The 21,484-nt window shown below is 44.5% G+C and overlaps 1 protein-coding gene across 1 annotated transcript in view; it reads left to right on the top strand.

The window, feature by feature from the left end:
• LOC110300124 (myomesin-2-like) overlaps nt 1-21,484 on the top strand; it is a 70,168-nt gene that overhangs the window by 40,243 nt on the left and 8,441 nt on the right. The window contains exons 16-31 of the mRNA XM_029480673.1: nt 313-434; nt 2,745-2,932; nt 4,783-4,909; nt 5,183-5,361; nt 7,230-7,344; nt 8,196-8,352; nt 8,437-8,543; nt 10,256-10,300; nt 10,681-10,817; nt 13,916-14,060; nt 14,210-14,269; nt 15,577-15,644; nt 18,610-18,723; nt 18,896-18,983; nt 19,649-19,687; nt 21,367-21,472. Of these exons, the coding sequence (XP_029336533.1) occupies nt 313-434; nt 2,745-2,932; nt 4,783-4,909; nt 5,183-5,361; nt 7,230-7,344; nt 8,196-8,352; nt 8,437-8,543; nt 10,256-10,300; nt 10,681-10,817; nt 13,916-14,060; nt 14,210-14,269; nt 15,577-15,644; nt 18,610-18,723; nt 18,896-18,983; nt 19,649-19,687; nt 21,367-21,472 (1,797 nt within the window). The remainder of the gene's footprint in view (nt 1-312; nt 435-2,744; nt 2,933-4,782; nt 4,910-5,182; nt 5,362-7,229; nt 7,345-8,195; nt 8,353-8,436; nt 8,544-10,255; nt 10,301-10,680; nt 10,818-13,915; nt 14,061-14,209; nt 14,270-15,576; nt 15,645-18,609; nt 18,724-18,895; nt 18,984-19,648; nt 19,688-21,366; nt 21,473-21,484) is intronic.

Consider the following 21,484-nt stretch of genomic DNA (forward strand, 5'->3'; position numbering starts at 1 on the left):
GCATGTCAGGCGTCAGATGCTGCAGCAGAGCTTCAGCAGGGAGAGGCTCCAGATGTAAGACCTTAGGCAGGATCTCAGACTCTGACACCAAATGCAATATAATCANTTCTGTTGGCTTGCTTTCTTANTCTAAATATGGAATTCACTTACGACACTGAAAATGAGGGTGGGTGAGTATGGTNGANGGGAAAAGTAAATTTGGCTTTAGATAAAGTGAGAATTTTTGTAATGAACCCCCATTCACACCTAGTTCAGTTGTAGGAAGCAGGAAGCTGGGGCTTGTGCTGTGTGACTCTTGATCATGTTCCTCAGGTTTGTGGTACACGGTTTAACCACCGGTGAGCAGTACATCTTCCGGGTCAAGGCTGTCAATGCCGTGGGGACCAGCGAGAACTCCCAGGAGTCAGAGGTCATCAAGGTCCAGGCGGCTCTCAGTACGTAGCTCATGGGCTCTTCTGTCTCCGTTTAAGGCTGTAATTTCTGCATGGATATATACTTGCCATGCCAACATCTATACAAAGGTGGTAGAGGTTGGGTTTATTAACAATGGTAGTATGCCAACACCATACCAATTAAATATGGAAGACCACATTAGTGCCTCTAGTCACGTGAAGATCTCCACTGTCCTCCTTGACTGTTTTTTTGAAAATATTTGCTAGGCTCAAACACATGTGGCTTTGGTGGCACTTTCTGGCCCTATCCATGAATATTTAAAATGTCTATTATTTTGATCAAACAGGAGCAAATTCAGATCGTTTTTCTGTATGGGTCTGTGATGTGTGTGTGTGTGCNTGTGTGCATATGTGCATGTGTGTGTGTGTTGTGCATCTATGATTGCATGGGAGTGTGGAGGCCTGAGATGTCTTCCCAGATCACACTTCATTTTACTTTTGAGGCAGAGTTTCTTCACCGAAGCGAGGGCTTGCAGATAGGGCTTAGCAATCCAGCTTGCCCCAGAGACCCTGAGTCTCTGCCCTTTGAGTTGTTGCTGTCCCGAGACAAGGTGATCTAAGGCAGCTGTTGTAGCTTTTTAGCAAGCTCATCCTTTGCTGAACATACGCAGGAGCAGCACTTTAAAATACAAATATCATAGCTGCATATTCCATTATAATATTATCTTTTCATGCTTAAGAGATATGTTCAGGTTTTTATTTTGAAATCCAGATAATTTTTATCACATTTCTGGAAGTTAAGGTTTCCCTCCTGTAAAAGTAACTTTTATCTCCTGATAGAATTGTCATCTTGGAGGGTTATTACCTTTGTGTGCTATCCTACGCCTTGTCCCGGAAGCTTCTAGCTTCCATACAATGTAAATCTAGGCCTAGCATGTTTTTAACTGTTTCTGAACTCTGGCTGGCCGGTCATCTCAGCTATTTTGGTTCAAAACTCTTCTCCAAGCTGACTCAATCTGGNTTCTCTTGGCTTCTCCTGAATTGCTCTGCTTGGTCTCATACTAACTTTAGCAATATGTTCTGTTCTTCTGGCTCCTTCTCATTCTCTGGCTGATTCTGTCTTTCCCTGTGTCCAGTTTATTATCTCTCTGCAACCTGTCTCTGTAACTGTCTTGGTAAAACTGCCTCTCTCCCCTCTNCCTTTGCATGTCTCCCTCTTATGTTGCCTCTCTTTCCTCTCTCTTCTCCTGAGAGTTGGGCAGGTCCTATTTGGTCAAATCTTTCTCCGATTTATTGTTTTGTTTGCCACTCAACTAGACATCACTTTCAACACGGGTGCTTCCTTCTACAAACTAAATTTACCTTCATTGTTTGGGATTTAAGGTGTTTACTGAGGGAGTGTCTGTATCCAGCCAGAGGGATTATCCGTGCGTGCTAAGGCTGAGCTACACAACTAGAAACAGGTTTTTCCATTAAAAAACACAATCTCCATGTTCACAGTGTGATAAAATGTCCTGCAACACACTCCTGGAAATATTATTCCTGGGATTCCTTTATTTACTTTTTATTATTTTGAGACTGGATCTCTCTATGTAGCCCTGGCTCACCTGGAACTCACTATGTAGGTCAGGCTGGCCTTGAACTCGCAGAGATCCACCTGAGGCCTGCCTCACGTCTCCCATCTCTGGGCCTCCTGAGGACAGTCTGAGGACTATCGAGCTCACCTGAGAACTAATTCCCAGATGAGCCAGGACTAGAGAACACTTGGTTCTGATTTACGCCTCTCTGCCCTTCCAGANGGATTCAAATTCATCCTTACTTAACCTCTTACCTAAAGCAGGAAGCCAGAGGCTTGTATTTGTTCTCAGTGGGAATTCCTGACTTCTACCTCAACATCCCTCCATCACAGATGCTGAACCAGGTTCCTCAGCCAGAGAGATGCAGAGGCATACTCCCAAGATTGTTGGGGAAGGTGGCATCCTTTTAGACATGATAGCCAAACAGGGAGACGTGACATTAATCAGAAGTTTTCATCCCTGAAGTTAGAGCACACACAGTGGATCGTGCTGCCCCCTTCTGGCCACATAGTGATTGTTCTTCACATATGCAGATTGAAAGCTGCAGTTGTTTATCACCTGCTGTCTCTAAGCCTGTTCCGTGTTTAAACAAGTTCCTGTCCTATTATCAAGATACTTGAAATGGCTTTTAGAAAGGCAGTGCCAGTCAAGGGGAGGGCATGGCCTCAGGACTGTTGCCTGTGCCTCTGTTTCCCCTGTGACTCCAGAGCTGACTGATTGGTGGGAGGAGGAATACAGAACTCTGGTGAGTGTCATGCATTCTGTGTTCTTGCAGCTGCCCCCTCTCATCCCTATGGGATTACCCTTCTCAACTGTGATGGCCACTCCATGACCTTGGGCTGGAAAGTGCCCAAGTTCAGCGGCGGCTCGGCCATCATAGGTTACTATCTGGACAAGCGAGAAGTGCATCACAAGAACTGGCATGAGGTCAACTCTTCACCTGTCAAAGAGAGGATCTTGACGGTTGGTTTTATCTACGCCTCTGCTTTTGCTTAAGTGTTTGGGGTGGACTCCTTCGCTCAGTTTCAGAGTTCAGTGGGTTTTGGGTCCCTNGATCCTGACAAAGTAGTAGTTTTAAAATTCTAGAATTAAGAGGGCATGGTGTTTTAGAATAATATAGATCTTGGGAATCCAAAAAAGCAGTAAAGAGGCCATGTCATAAATTGAGCAGATTTTATAGGTGGCTAATGAGCAGCCATGGTTGGCAGGAACGGTGTGTTCCATCCTAGGAGCAGAGCCTGGTGCCCAGGGGTGGGGTGGGGGTGTGATCTAGTCAAGCAAATGCCAACGGGAAGGCACTCTGCTCTCCNTTGATAAGGTGATAGCTGCCCTTTTCTAGAAATCCCAATATTTCCCACCTCCCGAGCCCTTGCACATCACACCCAGATACAGAGGGTCTGAGAGATCTGGAGCCAAATCCAGATGTAAACCCTTGATTGTGATTTCAACCGTCCAAGCCTTGGACTTCTCATCTGAGGAGTGATGGATGAATTCATCTCATTCCCAACACATAAGGACTGGTCAGAGCAGACACATTAGAGAATGAGAATTTGGGAAGAGTCCTTAGCAGTTAAAGATGCCATATAGAAGTTTCTTCTTTATGATATGCAATATGTTTTATTTATATATACATATAAATATATACATATACCTATATAATATGTTTCAGTTTATAATGTAATTGTATAACATAGTACACTTTGCCTTTATATTATAATTATATATTATAGTATAACTTATCTTTTTAATATAATCATAAACATATTTTATAATATAATATAGCTTATCTTTATAATATGTAGTTTATATTTATAATTATATAATACACTATATTTTATAATATAGTCTACTTTATCTCCATAATATACTTACATGATATATTTTATCTTATACTTATATAATATACTTTATTTTTATGATATTTTATATAATATAGCATACATTATCTTTACAATATAATTATTTAATGTAAAATAATATAGTTATGCACCCTCTAAACTTTATTTACACATACATGTTATGGTGTATGTGTGACTTAAACTCAGATTTGGTGTGACAATATTGACACTTTCCAAGTACACCCTTAACCTCCAGTGGCTCTTTACTGAGCCTGTGTTCCTGGCAGAGCACTGTGTGAGATGCTCTGTTCTCTGGGGAGTAAAGCAGTTTAACCACCAAGGTTTTGCTTTGGAAATCAACATCCTGGCCTGGATATGGCTTTCATCCTACCAAGCTGCTGGGTCAAAGGCTTCCTTTAGGGTCTTGCCCATAACTGGCAGAGACCACAGAGCTCAGTGAGGACTGAAGGGCATAGCCACTTGAAAACCATGACCACTCAGCAAGCAGTTGAACATATGGGTTAGATTTGGTGGTGACTACAGGTGGCAGGTTCAGTGACTGCAGCTGACAGGTTAGCCTGGCCTTACTTAGCCAGACTGGAGTCATGGCTCCCGCTAGCCACTTGTTCCATCCCACTGAGCCCAGAGGTAGATCAGAAGAGGCAAAGTGGGGCTTGAAGCTGGCTCCCTCATGCCTGCTTTGCATTTTGTGGGTATTGCCTCCTCTCTCAGCTCAGCTCCTTACCTGTCCAGAAGTCACCACGTATCAGTCTGGTAGAAGCATCACAGAGTTGATATGACTGCCATGTCCTAGGTGTGGAACCAGCTTCTTGGAGTGACACATACGCTGATTTTCCTGCACTGTCTATTCCACTTACATTTCTCTTCACACACTTATCATGAGCCCTCCTTTGTCCCTGTGGGTTGTAACACAGCCCCGGGTCCTTATATTAACTGGAAACAAAATCTACACAGGTGGAAGGTTTGACTGAAGGCTCCTTGTATGAGTTCAAAATAGCTGCTACCAACCTGGCTGGGATCGGGCAGCCATCCGATCCCAGTGAGCATTTCAAGTGTGAGGCCTGGACAGATCCAGAACCTGGTGAGAGTCTGGAGAGTGATATGTGAATACAAAGATGGGGGAAGCCCTTACTAAGGCAGCAGGGGAACCACTAGAATGGTGGTGGTAAGGGGTGCCTGCCTGGGTGCAGAGACTCTGGAGTGGTGGGGGTGGGTGGCCCCTGCCAGGGTGTGGGGTCCCAGAAGTGGTGGGGGTGGGCGGCCCCTGCCAGGGTGAGGGATCCCTGGAATGCTGATGATGGTCACTATGTTTGGTTGAGGTTTCCACTGCTGCTCAGATTTGATGACTTTTCAGGTCCTGCCTATGACCTGACGTTCTGTGAGGTCCGAGACACTTCTCTGGTCATTCTGTGGAAAGCTCCTGTTTACTCAGGCAGCAGTCCTGTTTCTGGATATTTTGTGGATTTTAAGGAAGAGGATTCTGGGGAGTGGAAGACCACCAGCGAGGCAGCAACTCCAAATCGCTACTTAAAGGTGACTAAACNCCTGTTTTCGATTTTGTTTGGATGCCATGGAGACCACCATTGTACTTAATNTCCGGGTCTACAGAGCAAGTGCAGGAAGCTCCAACAGAGGGCAGCAAAGCGCCTCGAGNAGGTGGTGCTGTCCTCAGGAACTTCCTGTTAGGGACTTAGGGATGGATTTGCTTGCCTGTTTCTTCTGGGACTCATTCTGCAGCCTACCAAACTTCCATTACAGTACCATGCATGCCTCTTGTATGCAGAGGCACATTCTCGGTCCTAGGCAAGGATGACGCCATCTTACCAGTGCTTCGACCTCAAGCCCAGCATTTACTTTACCTGTGATTGCTAATAATGGTCAAGTGATAAGCAGCCCTCATATATATCCACACACACGCGTGTACACATGCACACACGCATGCACATGTGTACACATACCTGTGATCACACATGTGTACATGCTCTAGCTTTACTCACCTGACATACATGCATATGCACACACTCATCTACTGTTAAATACACACACATCTGTGCTCTCACACATGTGCATAGTCAGCTGTGCTAGCATACACACATGTACACTTGAACCCACACATATGTACACTTGCGTGTACAAACTTTAATATACAGACATAGGCACCTTCACACTCTTACATGCATGTGCACACATGCATGCCTATACTCACATACATGCACATGTACACACACACACGTACACACACACAGAAGCCCACACATGCACATATGCACATCTATACTCTCTCACACATCCACACATGCACAAATACCCACATGAATTCACATACACATATTGCACTATCAGACACATACACCTTGATACATGCACTCACACACATGCACTTATATGCATACATGTACATATATACATATTTGCATTTATAATATATACATAATTTCACACCAGCACTCACACACACATACACTTGCACTATGACACACATGCACATGTGTACACATGCACACATACTTGTACAGTTGTACTCAAGTGCATGCTCATATAGACACATGCAAACTTGAAGTCATGCATGTACATGTATGCACAGGATGCATACCTGTGCCTACATATGTGCACATGTGTACATTCACATCATCCCACACATGTACACCAACACCCCCCCCCACACACACACACCTGCTCTTACATGCACACACACACCTGTACTCACATATACGTAGGAGCACACACTACACACACACACCTGCTCTTACATGCACACACACACCTGTACTCACATATACGTAGGAGCACACACTTACACACGTACAATATAAAATCCTCATTTTCCAAATATTTAACTTTAACCATTTCACTTTTCTGGTCACTGGGTCAGTTGTGACAGTGTCTTTGAGTCCCTGGCCTGCATGCTCTGGAGAGAGTGCTCACCTTTCCTGACCCAGAAGTCTCTTGATGTGATTTAGACAGACATTTGTGCACCCTTCTTTCAAGGAAGGTGACATCTGTTGGCAGACACTGAAGCTCATTGATAGAGACATGGGCAGCAGTGCTCTCTGCAGAGCAGTTTCATGGTCCAAACCATCTCCTTTGGATGGGTAAATGATCGCCTGAGAGAGCAGCTGTGCTATGGATGTCAGTATGTGCATACATGTCAGAAGAGACTGGCTCAATTTTGGTATGTCTAAAGGATGATTTTCATAACCAGAAACCACATTTAAAATAGTATGTGATCCTGGAGAATTGTGTTAAATATCATCACCAGGTTGTAACCTCTTCAATAGCATTGAATTCTGCACTTCAGTGTTCAGAGGAACACATGAACGAAGACAGACCCAAATCTGCTCATTCCTTCATTGAGAATGGGCCCTGTCCTCTCTGGCACATGTTTCCTCTGCCTTTTCAAGGTCTGTGACCTGCAGCAGGGTAAGACCTATGTATTCAGAATCCGAGCAGTGAATGCCAGTGGACCAGGAAAGCCGTCAGACACGTCTGAGCCTGTGTTGGTGGAGGCCCGGCCAGGTAGGCCCCGATCTCTTGGCTGCTCAGTACAGCAGGTATTACCCCACAGGAGGACACAGAGGGAGTGCACACTCTCTGTATGTGTTGTATGCATGNTCAAAGGCATTTTGAATAGATGAATGGATGCCTTGCCATTTAAATTTTAAAAAATCCTTTGATAAGTTCACACATGTATGTAATGCACTTTAATTATAAAGTTAAATAATATTAATTCAATTATATATAAGCCACCACTGGCTTACTCCTCATTGAATCCTTTTTCTTTCTTCCCTACAAGTGCCCCGAATATGTTTAATGCAGAACTTGTTTGGCAAAAGAAGTAAGGTTGTGAGCTGCCTTGTGGGTGCTGGGAATCAGACCAACTCCTCTACAAGAGCAGCAAATGCTTTTAATGTCTGAGCCATCTTTCTACCCNTCCCCCATCCCTAGCTCCTAAGAGATTCTGAATGTCTGCTATCAGGCCAGGTGTTCCCCTTGGTCAATATATATCACCACAAATAACAGTCCTTATTCTCCAGCAGACACAGAATAACTGGAGGAACAATGTGGTGGTGATATGGAGTAGTGTAAACATGACCATCCAGGTCATGGCCTGGGGATTAGGGGGTCACTCTGAGAGGCAGTCCAGGGGTTTCTGAAGTGCTGTAGAGGAAGCTGGCAGAAGTTTGAGGATACAAATGGCATGACCCCAGTCAACCAGCTCCCTGAGGGGTGCTTGCTCTTCCTAGCTTCCTTGGTCAGCCTGGTCAGACTGATGCTGTGACCAATGTAAAACAAGCTTCCATTTGGCCTCTCTGGGAAAGGAACTCAGGGGACACTGCGTTCTTTCTCCTCCTCCCTGCCTCTTATAGGCACAAAGGAGATCAGCGCTGGTGTGGATGAGGAGGGCAACATCTACCTTGAGTTTGACTGCCAGGAAATGACAGATGCCTCGCAGTTCACCTGGTGTAAGGCCTACGAGGAGATTGCCGATGAGGAGCGGTTTGAGGTTCACACGGAGGGTGACCAGTAAGTGGCTAGAAGTCAGAGGCTGTGAACCTTCGGCTTCTGCAGGAACAAGTGACTAACGCTCACCTGTCCTTTTCCTTTCAGCTCAAAGCTGTACTTTAAGAATCCAGATAAAGAAGACCTAGGGACATATTCTGTATCTGTAAGTGACACGGATGGTGTGTCCTCCAGCTTTGTTCTGGATGAGGAAGGTAATGTCTTCCTGACACAGGTTTGTCATTTTTAGCTTTGTCCCACTTTCAGAGACTGATTGTCAAGCAGAGAAAACACAGTGTCTTGTTAGGGTTTTACTCCTGTGAACAGACACCATGACCAGTGCAAATCTTATAAGGACAACATTTAGTTGGGGCTGGCTTACAGGTTCAGAGTTTCAGTCCCATTATCAGTAAATCAGGAGCATGACAGCATCCAGGCAGGCATAGTGCAGGAGGAGCTAAGAGTTCTACATCTTCATCTAAAGACAGCTAGGAGAACATTGGTTTCCAGACAGCTAGGATGAGGGTCTTAAAGTTCACCACCACAAGGCCACTCCTACTCCAACAAGACCACACCTCCTAATAGTGCTACTCCCTGGGCTACACAGATAAAAACCATCACAATCAAGAGGAAGGCTAAGGACATGGGGAGAGCTCGTGAGTCAGAATTACTTGATAAATTTAGCAAATCTAGACTGAGGGCCTTTCTTGCTGTCTTTTTCTGTCTCAGAAGGGTCACACAGGGGAAGCAGAACTCATCTTGACAAGGGTCTCACTGTTTCAATAGGGACCATGTCTGGGACTGCAATGTGGAGTTCATTTCCACCTCTCAATATGGCTTACACAGGAGTTACCTTCCAACATGTGACATTGGGGAGACACCGTCATCCCACACATTTCNAAGGGAGGACACCTGAATATCTGGGAGGAGGGCATCGGTGATGGNCTGATGGCTTTGCCAGCCTAGTTCAGTTTTGGTTAAATTTTACCAAAGTCAGACCGACTGAACAAGACACACCCAAGAATAGCAGAGGCTTGGCCCTGCCACTCCATAAGCTATGTGCAGAAGGGGCTTTGAGATCAGCCTCTGAAGACTCTGTCTTTGCACGCATATGTATTTCTCTGCAGCTTATACAGGGCATCTGCACTGCAGCTTCACATAGCTGTAAAGGATGAAACTCACTGGTAACCAAAGCAAGACCTCAGAGCTCCAGGGATGCAGTTCAATCTGTTTATATGCATCCTTGCTGGGAGTTGTCAGTGGGAAAGGAGGACCTCATGGCCAAGCCAATGGTCATATGGAGCACAAAGGAATGCTCCCATAGACCCATCACATTTATGAATTCTGACTTCCTGAGAGACAAGGAGGAGGAGGAGAAGAGACAAAGAAGGGGAGGAAGCAGAGAGACATCTTGGAACTTCAGCTTTTCTGGATCTGCCCAGGATTTCCTCAGGAGGCATTCTGCCTCTGCCCTGTTGTAATTTGCCACAATGAGGGTTTGCTTGAATCAGGGAACTTTACCTTATTGAATAAGGCAGAAGAAGAAAATCTTGGCAGGGGAAAGAAACCCACTAGCCCCAGAATGTTCCCAGGAGCAGAACCAGTGCTACAGGGAGCACTTCCTGTGTTAGNGAGAGGTGATTCCTGGGGATATCCTTTGACCCACTCTCTGCAGAGAATTCTCAATTTCTGGAATGTCTGCTTCACTCTCTCCCACACTTCCCTGTCAGCCTCAACTCTCCTTTTAACAAGTGGGTTCCATGGGGGAGGACTGTGGCTGGAGCAGACTGCTAGTGTGTTAAATATTAAGCCCCTTATCTATCCTTCATTTTTATGTCCTCAAAGCAAGTCTTGGTGATTAAAACCCCGCTTACAGACTTACGGATGCACAGGTCAAAACTGATAACATTTATTTTCTTAATTTTAGAACTTGAGCGTTTGATGGCGCTGAGCAATGAGATAAAGAACCCCAGTAAGTAATCCCCCTGCCTCATACGTGAATTTGCAGGAGGAGGGGGACCTTCACTAGGCTTAGAGTGACCCACTTAGTGGAAGTATCAGCTTATGATATAGAAACTTACCTATCTGTTCCTAATCCAAGCTGGCTGCCTAGCAAAGGTCATCTCCCAGGGTCACTCCTCAACCTTTGAGCATGACCAGAGAGCTGTAAGGAACTCATCAAACTGGAGGCTTTACGCATGATTCTCATGTCTTGTTGCCATGGTCCCGGACAATACTCCACAGCTTCTTTAAATGTTTAGGACCTGGGCTTGGTGTTTTCTCACAATCTGGAGCTGACTGCCTGAGGAGGATCTACTCACCTCTGTCTTATGATTTCTCTCCCTCCTCTAGCAATNCCACTGAAGTCAGAATTAGCTTATGAGATTTTCGATAAGGGCCAGGTCCGATTCTGGCTGCAGGCAGAGCACCTTTCCCCTGATGCCAGCTTCCGGTTCATCATTAATGACAGAGAGGTTTCTGACAGTGAGGTAAGTTCCTGGATGTGAGCTGTGGCTCACAGGGGCCTGCGTCTGCTGGACTGGGAGTGAGCTAAAGCTTTAGAAGAAACTGGGCTTTCTTAGAAGGTTCTCTCAGTCAATGTATGTGCTCATTCTCGCCTTTTCTGAGTTCCAGAGGAGGGGTGGTGGTGTTCAGAAGGTTGACCAGATGGCTCAAGATTGTGGTTCTCATAGTGTTCAGAGATTAAGTATGACTTAAGTAGACTTTAAAATCCAAATATGTTAAGATGAAAAATGAGTATATTTTAGAGACTCGGAGCATGAGTTTAGGAAAAGGTTCAGGATTAAAGGGTATGTCTTGATGAATTAGTGTCTTTCTTCCTGATTATAGTTCTGAAGGCTTGTCAGTTTNCTCTATCCTGGGAAATGATCCCATATATTTCTTCCTCTGACAGCTCCCATGGGGGACACAGGAGGAAAAGGAATCTCAAGGGCATCTTGGTCCTCCTGGGCTGTTGCCTTGGTGTCCTGGATCTGAACTGGACAGAGAAAGGATTGGGGTTCTCACAAATGCTTATTATGCTAAGATAAATGCACTTCGCCCTTGTTCTACTTTGTGTGTGTGTATGTGTGCATTTACTTGTGTAAGTAGTTGAGGTGTGTGTTTGCATGGCACATGTGGGACCAGAGGAAAATCTCTGGTAGTTTCCTCCAGGCATNTTTAAATTCTTTGTTGAGCCAGGATCTCTCATTATGCTGAAATTTTATCAAATAGGTCAGCCTAGCTGGTCTGCAGGCTTCTAGAGATCTACCTGTCTCTGCCTCCAATTTTGCTATCTCTGGGTATGTGCTGCCCACCACATTGAGCTTTTTGCATGGGTTCTGGGATCCGAACTTAGTTCCTCATGATTATGATGTACTTTGCTGAATGGGCTATCTCCCTATGTTGTTGATTGTATAAAATGAATCTCAAAATCACTATAATCCTCATATTTGGCTGTGGAACATTTGAGAAGTTATTACCTATGTTTAGATGTATTTACATTGAGTAATTATGGCATACTGGGGAAACCATTCATAGACGAATCTATTTTTATGGGGTTTCTTTTATTCAGGGGTGGGGTTAGGTGAGTCATCTATTGGTGTATATATCTCTTTTCTCTAAATGCCCAGTGTAGTGTCCTTGGCACTTAGTTAACCAGTTCTAAACTCCCCCATTCAGTTGTTTACCACACATAGATCAACTGGGAGCAGGGAACGAATGCCTGCCCATGTTTGTGGANAGCCCACTCTCTTTCTTGAGTTTTAATATGTTCTGTCAGCCTGGTTTTTATGTCTGTGGTATTGGCAAAACAGGGCTCGATGAAGTCTATCAAACAGAAATCTTGGAATGTCCTGGTGTTTAAGATTACATGATCCAGTCAGTCTGTCCCATGGGAGTCATGGTGTGCTTTTAGAAAATGTATAGTGCAGGTTGATTTGGTGGGCTACAAAAATCCAAGTAAGTGAATGNTGTGTGTGGGGCAGTATTGCTTGATTGAGGTAATTGGAGAAATTTTTTTCTGAGCAGAGATCATGCTAGGAAAAGAAGTGGAATATGGAATAATTACACATTATTTGCTAAGCATCTTTTGATTAACATTTCCTACCTTNGACAGAGAGCAACATTCCCACTCCAGAGCCAATCTTGTGGAGTAGGAGCGAGTCATTTTACTTCTTTAATTAGAGACCCACAGGTGACTTTCACATTGGAAGACTGATGCTGTTTTGTGAAACTCATATAAAACCCTGTATTTATGGGGCTCATAAAAATCACAGAACTCCATCTTGCTACATCAAGATGCCTAATTAGTTTCTAAAGTCTTTTCAGACACTGTGGGACAGAGGAAGCTGAAGAGCCTGCTGTGTCTTTAAGCTTCTGGTTGGTGAGAGTCATACCTGTGATTTCTTAACTAGTTAGAGTGGTTCCTACAGTTCTAGGAATTTGAAGTAAACTGATGGTGTTGTCATGGATACTGACCATTTGTTGAACAACTTGAAAGTTGCTTTTTAGATTCAAATGTCATCATTTGAAACTCAACAGATCAGGGCAGGGGCCACTCACTGGGCTCTTGTTCTTCTATTCTGATGTGGTGGTGGCTCATTTCAGGATGAAGACACAGTGTTTTCTCATAATTCCTGTTCCTGAAGGTTCTGTCTCAAAAGTAACCTGCAGACTTGTGGCCATTCATTTGGGGCTTTTTTCAAGAACATAGATCTATCTGTCTCCTCTTCTAATTCCCTCTGAAAAAACTCAGTGATGTTATACAAGTACAGAATATATGATTGACATATTTGAAAAAAAAAATTGGATTTCTTAGTGAGTTAATTTTTTTTGTATGTTTAAAGCCTGGATAGAGTGGGACAGGTTTTAACATGTACAGCTGTTTACAGCTTTCAAGACTGAAGTTCATAGTTATGCATTGGGAAATTGCCCGTCCCTTTTCCCTTCTCAGTGGACAGTAGTGTGGTTTTGGTCCTTGGTTCACCCAGAGGACTAGTTGATAACCTTTCTTTCTGAGTCCTTCAGATGGAATATCTGGTATGTCTTTTCGTCTTTTGTTGCTGTGAAAAGGCACCATGACCAAGGCTACTCTTCTAAAAGAAATGATTGACTTGGGGGCTTGTTTGCAGTTTTAGAGGGTTAGTCCTTGATCATCAAGGCAGGAAACAGANAGGCATGACATTGGAGCAGTAGCTGAGATCTTTATATCCTGAACCACAGGCAAGAGGCAGAGAGAGAAAGTAGGGGAAGAGAGAGGAGAAGGGAGGAGGGAGGAGGGAGGAGGGAGGAGAGAGAGAGGGAGAGGGGGAGGGGAAGGAAGGGAGAGGGGGAGAGGGGAGAGGGGAGGGGGAGAGAGATGGAAAGAGACAGAGAGAGAACAAATCTTGTATGGGTGTTTGAAATACTTCCTCCAACAAGGCCACACCTCCTCCTAATCCTTCTCAAACAGTTTCACTCCCTAGTAACTAAGCATCCAAACAAATGAGGTTACTGGGGGCCATCCTCATTCCAGTCACCATGCGTTGCAACTGCAGTATGGACACAGAGTTTCATCATGTCAGTCTCTGTCTTTTACGGGTTCCAGACGCACAGAATTAAATGTGACAGATCNACAGGCATGATTGAGATGGTCATGGATCGGTTCACTATTGAAAACGAAGGGACCTACACTGTGCAGATTCAAGATGGGAAAGCCAAGAATCAGTCATCACTGGTGCTCATTGGAGATGGTATGCCACTGTGAACGTTCTCAAATGCCCACGGAGCAGAACTGAAAGGGAACGCCTTTGAATGGAGAGAGGCAGATGTATTTCATCTCTCTCTCTCTCTCTCTCTCTCTCTCTCTCTCTCTCTCTCTCTCTCTCTCTTTCTTGAATAGCATTCAAGGCTGTCCTAGAAGAGGCTGAATTTCAAAGGAAGGAATTTCTACGGAAACAAGGTAAGTGGTGGCTTACACACACAGCAGCATGGGGTGCAGACTTTGTAGTGTATCTTGAGCAGGCTCTGCATCCCACAGTTGACTCTGAACATACTTAGAATGATCAAACATCAAGTCATCATTTCTTTTTTTTTTCTTTTTTCTTTTTTTTGCTGTGAAAATTAGGAGATGTCTCTGTCTTTAGGCATATCTTTAGGTATATCTTGCCCATATCCTTTCTTGCTTCTAATCTTAGCTGACCTTGGATATCCCTTGATTTTTGTATTTCCTGTTTCTGAGAATGATCATTCCCTGATGAGGATCTGTCTAACCAGTCTCTACAGTAACCAGTGACTAGCCCCTGTTCCCTGCAGGTTGACAATACTTCCCAATACCCTTCTTTCTACATCTCTCTGCCTTCCCCATGTTAATATTCTCACACAGAATCTGTAGGAGCTCAGGTTAGCCAAATTCTCTGCCTACTTCAGCCTAGAGTTTGACAAGTCAGATGGACTTTTCTGACCATCTCCATCACAGTGTCCAGACTACTCCTTATTCTGTCTTGCTTTCTCTACAGGTTTAAAAATATATATATTTTGAATTGAAATAGAATCATATCACTTTNGTCCTCCCTTCCCTCTCTCCTGTGCCTCCCAGGTACCTCTGACTGGGCACTTTCACAGGCTTTTAAAGAAGACACCAATTGAATTCTAGCCTTATAAAATGTATTAATGTGAAAAAAAATCAGTACCTAAGTCTCAAAACTGCTTTATATTTTCGTGTTGAATGAGGAAATAGCTTTATTAGGCTCTGGCTTGCTCCATGCTTATTTAGATGGAAATGATTGATACTTTTGAAGACTATACATGACTCCATCTCTGACGGGAAATAACAACATTTACAAAGGTGCGAGGTCACACTGCTCTGTCTACATCTTGTCTTCACTAATCCCCTTACTTCAAAGATTTTATGACTACTCTGCTCAGTGCTCAGTCAGACGTGTGGCCCGGGAAAGAGAATGTGGTGAGCTGGATAGTATAAATATCTAAAGAGTAATAGAGTCCATGTGTGTGCAAGGAGGGGAGCTGTGTATTCCCATTAGGAAGAGGAGACTCAAGAGATAGAGAGACTCAGCTGGAAGGCAGGCCAACTTCAGGACTATGAGAAGTATCTTAGCTTTATAGGTTTTAGCAGGTTCTCCCAGTCAACTATGTTTATATATTAAATTTTAACATAGAGATATATTTAAATATATGTGCATATGTGTATATAACATCTATTTATCTGTAATGTAAATTCTTATTTTAGAACCTCTCCCTTTCTCACAGGCCCTCATTTTGCTGAATATCTGCACTGGGATGTCACTGAAGAGTGTGAAGTTCGGCTTGTCTGTAAGGTAAGAGACGTAGCAGGCTCTTCTTGTTCCTCCCAGAGAGGCTGGTTGGTGAGCAGCTTTGAGAGTGAAGTGCTGATCTAGTGTAGGAAGGAGTAGACAGAGACCTCAGGGTCTCGTGAACCCTGCGGAGCTTAGATGGTAAGTGCTTGCCCTCCTTCTTCATAAAGCATAAGTGTTGTGACATCCAAAGGAGAATCCAAGGAGGTGGGCTTACTGCAGCATAGACTTAGAACATTAGCAGTGAGTCCTGAGTTCCATGAGAAGGTGTCATGAGGAAGTACACCTGCTGCAATTTTTCACTTGACACCATCAGGGACTAAAAGGCATATTTGGGGAGCAGGTCCCTAAGTTTCATGTTAACAATTCAGTAGCTAAAAAAGCTTGTTTCAAAGTTGTGTTTTAAGAAAGTCACTATAAAAGTTCCAAGGATAAATGATGGTGGTGAATTGTTTGTTTGTTTGTTTTTTGTCCTTAAACTACTTACAAATTACTTAAAGCCCAACTAGGATAGATGAAAATAAACAGGCCATTTCAGCAAGGTGGGGCTTCTTGGGCAGGAGGAGAAATGGGTACGGGGTGTGAGGTGAGAAGCCAGAACTGACTGGCATCCTTAACCACAGTCAGAAGACAAAATGTCATGTGCATTTTGCACAATAAAAGAGAAGCCATAGAACTCTATCAAGAAAGGGCTGAGACAGCAGGTAAGAAGGGCTGGATGTTATGGCAGAGTCTGAAGTGTTGACATTTGGAGGCAAGAGGCTAGCCCTGTACTGAACCACAGGCTGTTTACATAGGCAGTAAATTCTTACATTGGGAAAACATTATGATTACCATGCATGGAAAGATATGGGCTTCTACTGTGCATTTGTAGGCCTCGACATTATAAAGCTCAGATCATTAGGTGGTCAGATGTTAGGTCCAGGAATGAGGAGGGTGATGGCTGCTATGGTTCTGACCATAGCTGAAGGACAGGGAGCAAAAATGTAAGGTCTACTTCTTGGGGCTCTAGTGCTATGTAACTGCCCATAAATGTTTGAAACTACTTCAAGTGCCCTGGCCACAGAGATGCATAGACCAGTAGACACAGATATCAGGGAAAAAAAAAGTAATTATTCTTGAACCTTGAGTATTTTGCAATCTCATGCATTCGGTTTTTGATACATTCTACAAAACATCTTTCTGAGTATTATTTCATTCTGTGATACCGTGACAGGTGATACTTCTTAATTGATTATGTAATAAAAATGTATAGGAAATACTATATGCTAGGATAGACTTTTATCTTTACAGAAGAGCATTCAAAAACAAAAGTGTTTAACAGAAACTGTAATCATCATAATAGTAATAATAAGATGTGTGGGGAGAACAGTGTCCTTCGGGGATGGGTGTGGTATGCATGTGATGTCTGAAGAACTAGCTTGTTTCTAAGTCTTTTTGCTCACTCNTGTACACATTAGACACTTGAGTGTCAGAGATGAATCATAGGCAGAGATGAATCACAGGGTCTGAGAAGATGCACAGTGGCTGTGCATGGGGGGAGACCCCCTCTACCCACGTGCAGGTGGGCTGAGGCTGCTTTGAGAAGAGACTGAAGGGCATCGGAAAGGCTTTGATTCCACACACACAGTAGCAGCTTCTACCTTGATGAGCAGCGTGCACCTAGAGNCAGGGAAGGATGGTAGAGGCTGCCACAGCAGAGAGACCCAGAAAGACCAGGAAGCTGCTACCCTGTGATGTGTGTTCATTCATGTTCTGGGCTGGAGATGGGGAGGCCTCCTTCCAGGTAGCTGNTGCATGTCTCCATCCGCGCCTTAGACACTGTGAATGGCTTCTCTGTACTCAGCTGGCTTTCTAGCCAGGGACTAACTTAAGCCAAAGTACCTANAGTATGAGTATTTGATTATCTTCTGGTGTCACTGGTGACAATATCACATATAGCTGCTGTGGAAATTCCAGACACATNGCATTACTGGTCTATAGAGCCAGTACCATGACATCTGCGTTAGTTACGGTTTTACTGCTGAACAGACACCANGCCCAAGGCAACTCTTCTAAGGTCAGCCTTTAACTGGGGCTGGCTTACAGGTTCCNAGGTTCAGTCCATTATCATCAAGGTGGGAGCATGGCAGCATCCAGGCAAGCATGGTGCAGGAGGAACTAAGAGTTCTACATCTTTAAATGAAGGCTGCTAGAAGAATATTGATTTCCAGGAAGCTAGAATGAGAGTCTTAAAGCCCACACCCACAGTGACACACCTACTCCAACAAGGCCACACCTACTCCAACAGGGGCACGAATTCTAATAGTGCCACTCCCTGGGCCGAGCNTATACAAACATCATCATTGTTCCACTGCTGTCATTACTTGTGTGGGGTCTGTACAGATGGGGATGCAGATTCTTCAGCCTCCTGGACTCCAATGCCATCTCACAGCCAACATCTGTCACACAAAGCAGAATGTCTTCTTGAGACAGCATCTTGGCAACATGCGAGTGAGTTACATCAGAACACTGGAAAGCTTGGCTTCTAAAGCCAGAGGGTCAGCTGTGAGGAATTCCCACATAGAGAAGCTCCTGGCCATGGCTCCTTCCTCCGAGTTCATGCCCAGGAATACCCCACTTTCAAAGAGTGGTTTCTCAGTGACCCACAGAGCTTTGGATCCACAGATCAAAGCCCTTTGCTCTGGCCCCATTAGTGAGACTTCCTATTAAACAGGAGATTTTTCACACCTACTGACTTCATGGATCCTCTTGGTGGCGCTGTGAGGGCTTACTGTTTTCAGATGACAATTGAGAAATGCTTTTACTGTGATTAGAAGGGACAGGTCTTTCCGTAAGCACCCTGCTGAGCCTGTTGAGGAGTAAATGCTGGTGTTTTCTTCAGGTCTGAGGTTCACTAACCCTGAAGGTTTGTGTTTCTTTTCTTCGTCTGAGCCATCATGGTTCACTTAGGATTTCTGTTCCGCAGGTTGCAAACACCAAGAGGGAAACTGTCTTCAAATGGCTCAAGGATGATGTTCTTTACGAAACAGAGACACTGCCAGACCTGGAGAAGGGGATCTGTGAGCTGCTTATACCCAAGGTACTCTGCTGCCACTGTGGAAACAGAACAGCACTTGCTATAACTCAGAAACCTGGCAGTGCTTTCTGGTTCACACACCGATTTCCCATGTTCTGCGAGGAAAGTGTCCAAATGCAACATCTTGTATCGTGGTATTGATTCTGCATAAATGTGGGATGTGTTTTATTCCTAGNTGTCTAAGAAGGACCATGGTGAATACAAAGCAACCTTGAAAGATGACAGAGGTCAGGATGTATCTNTCCTGGAAGTAGGTGGCAAAGGTAAAGCGGCACCTCTTGGTCTTACAGTAAAGTCCATTCTGTCCACGGAAGGAGGGGCACTGTGGAGGAGGCTCATGGGTACCCTTAGCTGTGTGCGTGCCTGCTGAGCAGGCCTCCGTTCTGCCTGTGTGATAAGGGCTGTGGGGAGCTCTAGTTGTACCCTCTGAGATGGCAGAACTCCATCCTGTCCATGAATGGCAGGTGCTATACCAAGTGCTTCCACACACTCTGAGCTGTGTGCATTTTGGCTCTGTAGTGACATTGTATAAGAAAAACAGGTTGTACTTTGTCTGCATTAAGAGCGTTAGAGAAATGCACAATATCATTCTGGGCTTAGATGAAATGTCATTTCCCGCCCTCATCAGGGGCCAGGTTTGGTTCCTTATGGATGTAGTTAAGATGATTGAAGCTCTTANNAAGTTATTCCATTCAATGTACAGTTGGATTTATGTTGAACAAAAATGTTCTGTCCCACGTTTAAAAAGCGAATAGGTTAGAAGGATTTATGGTGCGCATAAGCCTTTTATGGACAAATATTACCATTTTAATGTTTCATTTTTCAAATGAATATCACCGTTTCCTGTGTCAATTTAATTAGACACAGAAAGTGCTGCTTTCTGTTAAAGTCATCCCTCATGATGCTACATTTCCCTCCTCCCTTCCAGTGTACGAGGACATGATCTTAGCCATGAGTCGTGTGTGTGGTGAGTAAAAGCCCCTGGGGTTTCATGTCTTGCTGGCTGAAGCATCTCTGTCTCCTGGGGTGGGCACTCATTTCTCAGNAGATGTTAATGGCCAGAGTGTGTCCCATGCAGGTGACAGGGACTGACTGGTTACCTGCCCACTCCATGATGCTCCTTCAGAGCCTTTGGCCACTATAGATTTGCCCTTGCTCAACTTGGGCAATATTTTTTTTTTTTGGTCCAAAATTGCTATTAGTTTTTATTCAAACACTAAATAGGAATAGTAGATATTTAACACTCCAACCTCATAGTCTGTGCATTGAGCCATTCGCCCTGTGTAGAAACTGGGAAAGGAAAGACAGTGCTTATAAATGAACCAACAGTAGCTTCCATGTTAACAACTAGCAATGCTATTACTCTAGACGCTCTAGACCTGTAAGGATGCCCAGGCTGTGACCCGCTGGCTGCATATGACTGCTCAAAGTCAAGGATGGCCATGAATGTGGCTCAATGCAAACTCATAAACTCACTTGTGACCCTGTGAGGCATTTTGGGATTTTCCTTTCCGTAAGCCCACTGTGAGGCTTTCCTGTGTGAATTCTGTGGATGTGAACGTTGTTATAATGTCAGTGGGTTAGGCACATCAACCAGAGAATACCCGAGTTACATTTTCTGATCAAGTAACCAAAGCATGCACAGGCCAGTGGATGCCCACCCATCCGAGTCAAGACTTACCAGAACCCACATCCTCGTNTCCTCAATTGCAGAGGCTGTGCTTCCCTAGACTCTCCACGAAAACCNCTGTACGCTTGTTTCTAGTGCTTTGGCAAATGGCCTTGCNAGGTAGACATTTTGCTATTGTCTGGTGAACAGGCTGGGTTATGTTTGGCTTTNGGTGAGTCATATACTGACCTCATGGGTATACATACTACTTGGGAGGTGAAGCAAGCCATTTGAAGAGTGGCTTTGCTCTTACACTCCAGGGAGTTGCTTTGTATCACCTAGCTCATAATGTGCTGGCCATGAGGGCTAGCCATCTGGGGATGACAGCTGGTCACATGTAGAGAGCTGATGGTACAGCAGACTGCCCTCAAATGGTTCTTCTGAAACTCTCGGCTCACTCCTCACACAAAGCAGACACAAGGATCTTTTATGGGGACTGAGGTGGTGATGGAAAGCAAGCACAGAAGTCTCTGTGTGATTANACACCCCTCNCCNTGGCATCTCTGNGATACTGNAGGAGGAGAGGAGTGGGGTACAGATGTCTTGAGAACAGAGGATTCCAGCCACGTCCTCCAGCTTCTGCTGACTCTGACTCCTCCCTACTTTGTGACTCCTCCCACCTCTTCAGATTTGGGTCAATTTATCTAGAAGCTTTCAGTCATTGTCACCAAGACTATTTTGATTTTTCTGTTCAAACCAAACTGCTAAGGACCAGGGGTAGATTTTTTGTAAAAAATTTCGTTTCTTTGGCCTTAAGCAAAGGGCCATTTAAAGTANCCTGGCAGGGCAAGTATGTGTCTAATGAAACCATGTGACACAGAAATGAGGTGGGAGCATGCATGGCTCTGATGGGGATGACCACCATCTTGAGGAGGGATGCATTGGTGTATTGATGCCATGGATGGATGCACCTTACCATCAGGCCAGGGGCCTGTCCCACTTCTCTGAGATCTGAGATAGCGTCTTGTTATCTGCAGGAGCCTCTGCNTCACCCCTGAAGGTTCTCTGCACTCCAGAGGGCATCCGGCTTCAGTGCTTCATGAAGTACTTCACAGAGGAAATGAAGGTCAGCTGGTATCACAAGTGAGTATGAGA

Source organism: Mus caroli, chromosome 8 (genome assembly GCF_900094665.2).
Source record: "Mus caroli chromosome 8, CAROLI_EIJ_v1.1, whole genome shotgun sequence".
NCBI classification, from domain to species: Eukaryota; Metazoa; Chordata; class Mammalia; order Rodentia; family Muridae; genus Mus; species Mus caroli.